The following is a 9,775-nucleotide window of genomic DNA, read 5'->3' on the forward strand; positions in this document are numbered from 1 at the left end:
ATTGTAATGCTGGTGAGATCCTGATGATGATGGTGATGATGGTGATGATGAGGATGATGGTGATGATAATGATGATGGTGATGATGATGATGATGATGGTGATGATGATGATGATGATGGTGATGATGATGATGATGATGATGAGGGAAGCATTTCTAGAAATTTGCCCACGCAGCCAGTCCCGGTATATAAAAGAGCAACTATTTCTAATTGTTTTCTCACGCAGTTGTTGCTCGATCAGTATGCAATTTTCATTCACCGACAGAAAAATAAGAGTTAAGATTAGCAGTGTTAATTTTCATATCCTGAAATGGAACATTGCATCACAAACTGAAATACTGGTCTCTTTATTTTACTTTCTCATCATCATGGAAAAATTCCAAGCACACATGCAAGCAATACTCGGCCGAAGAGATTGTTCTTAAAGGACAAGTTCACCTTTATAGACATGTGGGTTGAGTGAATGCAGCAATATTATCGTTGCATTCACTCAATCCACATGTACACGAAGGTAAACTTGTCCTTTAAAATAATTGCTATATAATGAGTACCAGTATAATTATGCACTCGGCTCTCTGCCAGCGCCACACCTTTCGCACTCAAAACGGCCAACAAGGAGATAATGCGTTGTAGCATACATTACGCACGATATGTGTATTAAACGGTGCGTACGTCGTGGTAATACACAAAGGCCGTATATGCTGTCTTTGCCCGAAAGTACAAAATCAGCGTTATTTCCCGTTGAGGTACTCGATTTTGTAAGTAAACAGTTTGTGCCATAATTTACATATGTCTATGTATATTACCATGTTTCATAAAATGTGTTTCCTGAACTCTTCATATTTCAAAAGTTTGTCAGGTTTGTCAGAAGTCGTCGGTCGTCGGTATCGCCGGTCTTTGTACAGTCCAATGTATTCAGTTTCATGTCTGTGCCAGTGGCAGTAGCGTAGGTCGTAAGTAGCGGTCTGGATAATACAACCTTTATTGTCGTTTTGACGAGACCTAAACGTTAGGCCTAGATGATTGTAAATCCAGTAGTTTAAGCAAATATACCTAATCAGTAGCTCACTTTCTTCAGCCATTCTTGAAACTTACAATAGATCTCGCGTTAACCCCAAACCTCTCCAGCTTTTATGTTTTGACTTGGGCGACTGGTGGGTCCTTGGCGGCCGGACGGGCGTGGGCCCCTGCCCCTGACCTGGACGCCCGGGCGAGAGGGCCTAAGCCAGGACTGACTTGGCCTGGGACTGGCCTAGCTGGACTCGACTGGTCTGGCCTAGATGGGATGGGTTGTGTTTATAGGGAGAGTCTGCCATTTATAGTTTATCCCTTATGTCATTTTTTTTTTCCAGCTATATGACCTAGACTCTAGACGGTAGACCCTGCTATGTAATTGTGTAATCAGTTTATACTTGACTATCAAATTTTACTCTGCAGTCTGTCTAGGAAAGGGAACCATGGCATGGCATTTATCGATAATTAACTATACACAGCCGTGTCGCTGCACCGTAGTCAGTACAGTGTAGTGTAAAATTACACAAGTGTCGTGAGCAGCCACCTGCACCTGATACACACAGGCCTACATTTACATACTGGTACATGTATACCGTAATCAGACCGTAATGTACTGTACCTGTCATGGTGGTCAGATGATAGATGGCAATGGCAATCACTTGTGACTCGTGTAGTTATGAGTCATGTTGAGGATTTCCTAGACTGTCTATCATGAAGTAACCACACTTGGTTGCCAGATCTTATCACACCTTGTTTTGAATTTGAGAAGCTAATGTGAAGCATGCTTATTACTAACTACACGCAGCCGCTGTCGCGAAGCAACGCGGCTGCACCTCTATTCCCTCACAGACGTTGTCATTTTTCATTGTGGTTGTGCGACTCCTTCATGAATATCTTTATTAATTGTGGAAAACTAAAATACAAGGAATTATCGTAATCTATGATAACCATTCAATAATCGGTACGCGATTTTTTGTTTAATTACGTCAAAAACTCACCGAAATCTGTGGCTGAAATCAGGTCTGTAAACGTCCTTATTGCTTCACTCCTCATCTGCGTGTTATTTGAATGGCATTCACTCTCGTATACTACAACGTAGGTAGTCGGAGAGCTAGAGGGCGCCTCTCCGACTACTAGTACGATCTACGTTGTACGTTGTAGTATACGAGAGTGAATGCCATTCAAATAACACGCAGATGAGGAGTGAAGCAATAAGGACGTTTACAGACCTGATTTCAGCCACAGATTTCGGTGAGTTTTTGACGTAATTGAACAAAAAATCGTACACCGATTATTGAATGATTATCATAGATTACGATAATTCCTTGTATTTTAGTTTTCCACGATTAATAAAGATATTCATGAAGGAGTCGCACAACCACACTGAAAAATGACAACGTCTGCGAAGGAATAGAGGTGCAGCCGCTGTCCCTACAGCGGCTGCGTGTAGCTAGCTTATTACTAAATAAGTGCCAAAGACCAAGTGCTGTGTAATTTAACTTCATCCTCAGTTCGCCATGGTTTACTGAATGGACCACTAAAAGAAAAAAAAGTGGGGATGTGGATTCTTGTCATTGCTCTTCACTTGTTATTTTTCTTCTTTTTATTTGTCCAGGTGAGGTTATCAGAAGCTTGGGCCCATTTCTTTTCGTTTTGCATCACGCTGAAACATCAATGTACCAAGGAGTCACTGGATGACTGTTTTGGTGTCCATGACAGGTGAGATGTCAGGTTTTGCATTCATTTGTTTCATGTTCATAATAAAGTATACATATTTGTTATTATTCACTATGATATTTCACACTTCCTTCAAATTCACTAAGCATTTGAAAATAAAAAGACCTAATGAAGATGGAAATCTGCAAATTACATCTTAGCCTTTATTATTCATATGTACATGGGCATTTCCATAGTAAAAGGGTGCAAAGATGCGACTGCTTTGTCTGTCTGTGTAACATACATTCACCTCTAAGTCTAAGGGGTAGAAATAGTATAAAACACAGTGTTCTGAACAGAATTTGAGTGCAGTTATTACTTTTTCTAATCAGTGTTAGGCTGTTCAGTTGAAAAACAAATTCTCAATGAGCATTAATTACTTGACCTTCATATGTCAGTACATGAAGTGGATGGCGAGTTTTGACAGTATTGGGGCATAAAATATGTTCACCGAAAATGTTTCATTTCAGCAAAAATTCTGATACATTGCTTTCAGGCATAGTTATCTCATTAAACTTTTCTAAAATATTGTATTGTTTTAGGGAAGATGCACATTAGAAACAGGAAATGAAGCAACATCCCAGAAATGTACCCTTTCACTGTGGAAATGCCCACATTGTATGCGTGTAATTCGAATATCAGACACATCGCTGTGTTTTTCTCTGTCCCATCAACTATACATTTACACTGAAACTTTGTGATTTATGTGCAAATCAGGGCTTACTAGATAAAATGTACCCCTGAAAGTATTTTTTAGCTTAATAATGGTGCTTAACCCAGCAGTAGCATTGTTATGTGTCATTGTTTTCATGCCCATAGAACCAGAATGAACCCTCAGCACATCCCTCACAACATGGGATACCTGCCACTCCTGGCAGAAGAAGGCTTAAAGATTGTCAACAGCTACCAGGGCAATGTCCAAACCCACAGTCTGGCGGAATACCACCAGGGTGGTGCACATCAGGGTGCCTTTGGGACCCACTATGAGGTTCCAGATGATGGCTTTAATCACCAGGAAAGGATGCAACAGATTTACATGGGAGCTGGAGAGCACGACTTGGACATGAGTGTGTACAATGAGCAGGGCGGTAGTATTGGTCAGTTCAACCAACCCCACTACTTGGACAAGCATGCCATGTCCCTGGCAACAGAGCCACGACAGAGAGGCAGGGGTAAGAAAAGTAGGGAAGGGAAGCAACCTAGGAAGCGTGGACGAGATCCAACCACCTGGAAGAGAAATGCAAGCAAGATGAAACGGAACAGTGGCCAGTCATACGTGAATTCAACAGGAAGCTTGATCCCTGCAAGGCAGATGAGGGAGCCATGCAAAAACTGTCGGCAGAAATGTCCTGAAAGAATTTCTGAGGAGGAGCGGAAGGAGATCTTCCAAGACTTCTGGGACCCCAAGAAAGATTGGACAGCCAGGAGGATCTACTGCATCGACCATGTCGTGCCCCAGCCCATCCAGCGTCGCAGGATCAAGACAGGAACGGATAAAAAGGCTCGGAGATTGAGCTTCAATTACCATCTGAGCGTGAAGGGAGAACAGGTCAAAGTGTGCAAGAAATTCTTTCTCAGCACTCTTGCTGTTGGTGAAAAGTTTGTGATCATATCCCTACACAAGAAGACTGTTGATGGCAATGTCATGCCGGACAGGCGGGGCAGGCATCCAGCTGCCAACCAAATTCCTCTTTCTGTTAAGCAAAATGCGCGGAGACACATTCAAGCTGCCCTTCAGAACCGAGAGATCAGTGCAGACACAGAGCAACAGGAACAGGTGAATCTGACTAAGATGTATGAGGCCTATGTCGCTGAATGTGAGATGCAGCAGAAAGAGGTTGTCAAGAAGCACTTCTATCGCAAACTGATGAATGAGGAGTTGAGGATCACCCAGCAGAGGCTAGAGGGACCAGGCACCCAGCGAACTGAGGAGAGACCCCTAGACTATGCCCCAACCCCTCCGGTCAGTGCCCTTGAGTGCCTAATTAAGGAACTGCGGCAGCAAGAGGAGGAGCGATGCAAAAAGTTAAAGCAGAAATCCAACACAAGAGAAAAACTAAAGAAATATCATGCGTTAAGGTATGCTGGAAAGGAGTATGTGAATTTCAAGGGCCAGTTGAGGCCTTCCAGGAAGATGAAAGAGCCATGCGAAAACTGTCAGAAAGAATGTTCTCAGCGCATAAGTGATACTCAGCGACAGAAGCTCTTTGAGAATTTCTGGGACTCTAGCAAGGACTGGAATGACAAGAGGAGGTATGTCCTCAGCTGCATGGATTCTCAGCCCGCCAAGGTGTTGCAGTTCAGTTACAGACGTACAAGACTGCGTACACGGCCCGGCAGACCCCTTCGGTTCTCATTCTTCTTCGAGGTGGACGGGACAAGACAGCAAGTTTGTCGGAAGTTTTTCATCAACACGTTGGGATTAAGTCACAACTTCATTGCCTCATGCATTGCCAAAAAAGATGAGAATGGAGAGTTCAATCCTGACAAAGGGAAGACTTACCGGACACTTACCAAAATACCACCAGCGGTGGCAAAAGAGGTCAGGGAGCACATCATCTACAACTGCTGGGCAGATCCAGATAAAGGTCGCGAGTACCAAACACACTCCTCCACCAAAGGATGGTCATGGAACGTATCAAAGATGTACAGTGCCTATCGGGAGGTCTGTTGGATGCGTGGAACAAAGCCTGCAAGCACGTACATGTACAGGAGGGTATTCAGCGAGGAGATGAGGGTTGTTCAAGAGCACAAAGTGGTGGTTCCTAGTACCCCAAGCTTAGGCACAAGATCACATAAGAAGTCACAGTCAGGGGCCAACACTGACAGGCGAAACTCCACAGCAACAATAGCAACTGAGAAACCAGCAGGAGAATCTGCTGAGCAAGACTTTTCAAACATTAGTGTGGAAGGAACAGAACTGAGCGAAGGAGAGGAAGAGGAGAAGGTAGCCAAAAATACTGCCCATTCTAGTTGTGAAGATGATGAGGATTATGTTCCATCCAGTGAAGAGGAAGAGGACGATTCAGAGATTGATGGTGATGATGATAGCGATGGCGATGCCAATTATGTTTGTGAGCCAACAGCAAAGAAGTGCGCTGAGCTGTCAGCAGCTGCAGAGTCAATGGACTCTGCACTTAAAGAAGAGACAATGCAGGATGATCTCACAGGCAGGTCCTCGCCAACTCAGGCTACACCCAAACCAATTGGCTCCAAGCCGAAGAGGAGACGAATGTGGGACACAGCAGATATGAGGTGTGCCGGGCAAACATACATCAACGACAAGGGCAATGTCATTCCTGCGCGCACCATGAAGGAACCATGCCAGAACTGCAGGAAGCGATGCTCGGAGCATGTCAGTCCCGAGATGAGACAGAAGATTTTCAACATGTTCTGGAGCAAGGAGATGTCGTGGGAAAAGAAACGCCAATACGTGGAGAGCTGCATAGAGGAGATTGCTGTCAAGACCCGAACACTCCCAGCATCACAGATGAAACTCAACCGCAAAGTGCACATGAAGTATACGCTGAGGCTTGGTGACTGGGAGCAGAACGTGTGTAAGGTGTTTTTTGTGAACACTCTCGGAGTCAGCCAGAAGTTTGCCATCATCTCCTTGAGGAAGCAGAAGGAGAGGCTTCAGCGTTGCGGACAGCTGCCTTCTGCCCCCCAGCAGCAACATCCACTACCTCCCGTGACCCGGCTACAGGCTCCCATCTTGGCACAACCAGCTCCCCAACATGAGCAGCCAAGTGATCCAAGCCTCCGAGATGTCCTGTCCCACCTCTTACTCATTCCTACCTCCAACTCATCCGAGTAATGCGTCTTGCCTGCTCCTACTCGCAGATGTCAGTACATCTCAAATTTTACCTATTACCAACAGGTGAGCCATGTCTGAATGCTCAGCACTATCAGAAGTTAGTAGCATAACTTTATTGTCAGAACAATTGTCTAGTCTTCATTGTTCTCATCATTGATTTTAAGAAGCATAAGTACATAACATTTTGTTTCATGTTTAAATTAAAAGAGGCATTCCAAGTAAGGACACCTCAGGAAAGTTTTGGGAAAGCAAATCAAATTTAAAAGAAACTTTAATGCAAGAAGTGGAATCCATAAAGTCCCATGTTGATTTTGTCCTTAATCACATTGACTGTACTGAGAGGGAGAGAGAGGAATAAAAAAAAACTATGCAGACTTACCAGAGAGTGTTAATGCTGTATAGAATAGGCATGGGTGTAGATATTGAGGTTTTAATGAGTGGGTTCTTTTCCCAAATGCAGAAATACTAGTTCATTACAAAATTTTAGACCACAAGATGTTGTCATGTTTTCTCTCATCCATATTTTATTCGCAGTGTGGGCTGTCAAGTTTATGATCACAAAAGTGAAATCAAGTTCTGTGATACATTGTACACTTTCTTTTCTTCCGGTATATCACTCCTAGTTCAAGTCCTTGATATGGTCTAATAGCAAAACAGGCTCATCCCAGACAGAAAAAAAAAAAGATATTGGCACCATGCCCAATGTTCATGCTTGCAACTTTGTAAAATGATGAAAGATAAAAGCATTGACAAAGATAAAGTGCTGTTAGTCTTGCATGACAACATACTGTTGGCATTGAAAAGAAAAAAGAAAAGAATTAGACACAAGTGATGTTTTACACATTCATGAGCAGCATCTTGAGGGAATGATCATTCAGGTTGGCAAAACAATAAGGAAAATGCTGTGTTCATAGGATTTTGCTACACCTAGGGCTCTGTTGCATAAAACTGTGGTAACTGCACAGTTGATGGTAACTCTGCAATCAATGCCAACCGTCAATCATTTCTTTGCTTTGATTGGCTAAGAAGTGGTCATGCTATGATTGCAGAGTTACCATTATTGAAAATATTTACCATAGTTTGTATGCAATATGAACCAAGGCTTGGTATTTCTGTCCATGTCACATTTCTCCCAAATTACATGCAGGGATGGAAAAAATATCATGAGTTTCTACTTTGCTTTCTGCTTCACATTCAGGACCTGCCTCGAATGTCACAGTGATGTTTTGTGAAATGAGACTTTGTTAAGTACAAATACACTGTAGATGTGGGGGGGGGGGGGGGGAGGGGGGACTTTGATGATTTTTTAAACATGCATCCAAAGATTTCATTGTCATTTGCCGAAGATGTCAAACTGGATCCAGAAAGCTCTCCTCAGTGAGGCATCAGATCCCTTATCAGGTATTTTCACATTTGAGTTTGACAAACATGCATGTAACCTGGGAAAGTCAACATCAGCTCTCTACAATCTCATCCTTCTTCCAAAAACAAGGTGACCCCTGATGATATCTTTGGCACTCCTTTAAGAACAGTATTAGGGAATAATCTTTCATACTATGTTAGACTTGCACAGTCTCTACTTTGAGTCAGGCTTCCAAGAGGAGCTCTTCCGTTATAAAAAAAAAAGCATTTGGGTGCTGTGCATAGAATTCTTTGAAAAGCTGTGTATATTGTATACATGTGAGTATTAGAATTGTAAATTACAGGCCTGTATTTAAAATTTAACATTATTAAAATTCCTTCGCCCCCTTGACTAGCAGTTTTGTTGTACGGTACCGGTATACATTGTATACATTTTTAGATCATTAAGTATGTTCTGTAAGCATTCAGAGAGAGAACAGTTTATTCTGGTGAAGACATGCTGTTCCTATACAATTGTGTTAATGTCAGTAATTGAAATTAAACCATGAATTTACTTTGTCTACAACAGGCTATAAATGTTTAGACTTATATTTCAATTAACATTGATTGATTAAGGAAGGTTTATGGGAATTCTTTGGAGTTGTTGACAAGTTGGCAAGTGATTATGCCTTCACACACTACACATACCTCACAATGTGGATGGTAACTGCTTTGTTTCACAGATATTTACATACATAGTACATATATCGTTAATGTACGATTGATTTTATAACCATTGCTAGTACAAGTGTATATACAGTGTACCATAATTCGAGGTTTTTTGGGAGTTTTCCCTGCTAGGAGAGATGTGTATGTCATTGTATTCATCAAAATGTGGTGATTGATGAGATGATTTTAGATATCTTTTAAAAGTTGGAATTACTGGAATAGCTGTGTGTTGCGATGCATCTTCAAGCCTTCAATAAGTGAGTGTGTGCAGTTTAAGTTGCTTTTTAACGTTGGCTTCTTTGAAGTTTGTAAGATTAGATGGTCTCTACTCTCAGTGTAAGATCATAAGGGCACCAAAAGAATACTTTTTAGCCAGTCAGAAAAATTTTGATTACCGATATACATTTGATATACAGTGCAACAGATACCTAGCCGAATAATAAGTACAATCTACATGTTTCAGACGTTTTACCTGACTGAACAATGGCAGCTGTCATGACGTTTGTAAAGTAACCTAGTACATGTACGCTGTATTCAAATTGTATATGTTGTCTTTTGCCTGCATTCTTTATTCATTGCATTGACTCTGGTTGTTTGATATTGGATATGTTCAGCAGTAGAATGAGACACAATAATTGTCTCATCAGGATAAAATCTTCTACAGTGCATTCCCATTTTAACGAACACGGTTATAACGAAATTCTGGTTACAACGAAGTCAAACTTCAGGCCGCAACATAGTCCACTCCATGTGTCTTTATTGTTTATTTAAGTGTTCGATTTTAACGAAATTTAGATATAATGTAAGAAAATTGCCGGTCCGGAGGACTTCGTTAAAACGGGAGTCCACTGTAGTATCCTCAACCCCCACTGTGTATTCACGAGGCTCTGATGAGAGCAGGCAAGGAACCCTGCCTATCTATATAGGGAGTCATAATGGTGCGTAGTGTACGCTGATGACTTTCAATGTACACCACCCAGAGCCTCTAGGGTTAGGCGTGATGTTTTGGTCAGCAAGCAAAACGAGGATTACCGGTGTTAATAACCATATACAGTCAAACTCGGATACCTCGACATCGGATAAGCCGAATATCACTTACCTCGGGGGCAAAATGAAAGTCCCGATTGTTCCTATGGAGTTTCCGTGTATTAAAATTCG

The 9,775-nt window shown here is 42.1% G+C and overlaps 1 protein-coding gene across 1 annotated transcript; it reads left to right on the top strand.

The window, feature by feature from the left end:
• Positions 1 to 684: 684 nt before the first annotated feature.
• LOC139730492 (uncharacterized) lies at positions 685 to 6,750 on the top strand. Its single transcript, XM_071641334.1, has 3 exons — positions 685 to 758; positions 2,630 to 2,733; positions 3,550 to 6,750. The coding sequence occupies exons 1-3, from the start codon at positions 699 to 701 to the stop codon at positions 6,545 to 6,547; spliced, it is 3,162 nt and encodes a 1,053-aa protein (XP_071497435.1). The 5' UTR covers positions 685 to 698; the 3' UTR covers positions 6,548 to 6,750.
• The last annotated feature ends 3,025 nt before the right edge of the window (positions 6,751 to 9,775 follow it).

This window comes from Diadema antillarum, unplaced genomic scaffold (assembly GCF_040938485.1).
Source record: "Diadema antillarum isolate AM-2024a unplaced genomic scaffold, OU_Dant_1.0 scf00000022, whole genome shotgun sequence".
Taxonomy (NCBI): domain Eukaryota; kingdom Metazoa; phylum Echinodermata; class Echinoidea; order Diadematoida; family Diadematidae; genus Diadema; species Diadema antillarum.

Bases quoted from the DNA above. Each gene is read 5' to 3' on its own strand.
- LOC139730492 (XM_071641334.1), top strand. From the start codon at position 699: ATGCTGTCTTTGCCCGAAAGTACAAAATCAGCGTTATTTCCCGTTGAG. The intron at 759-2,629 runs GTAAGTAAACAG...TTATTTGTCCAG, and splicing joins CCGTTGAGGTACTCGATTTT to GTGAGGTTATCAGAAGCTTG. The intron at 2,734-3,549 runs GTGAGATGTCAG...TCATGCCCATAG, and splicing joins TGTTTTGGTGTCCATGACAG to AACCAGAATGAACCCTCAGC.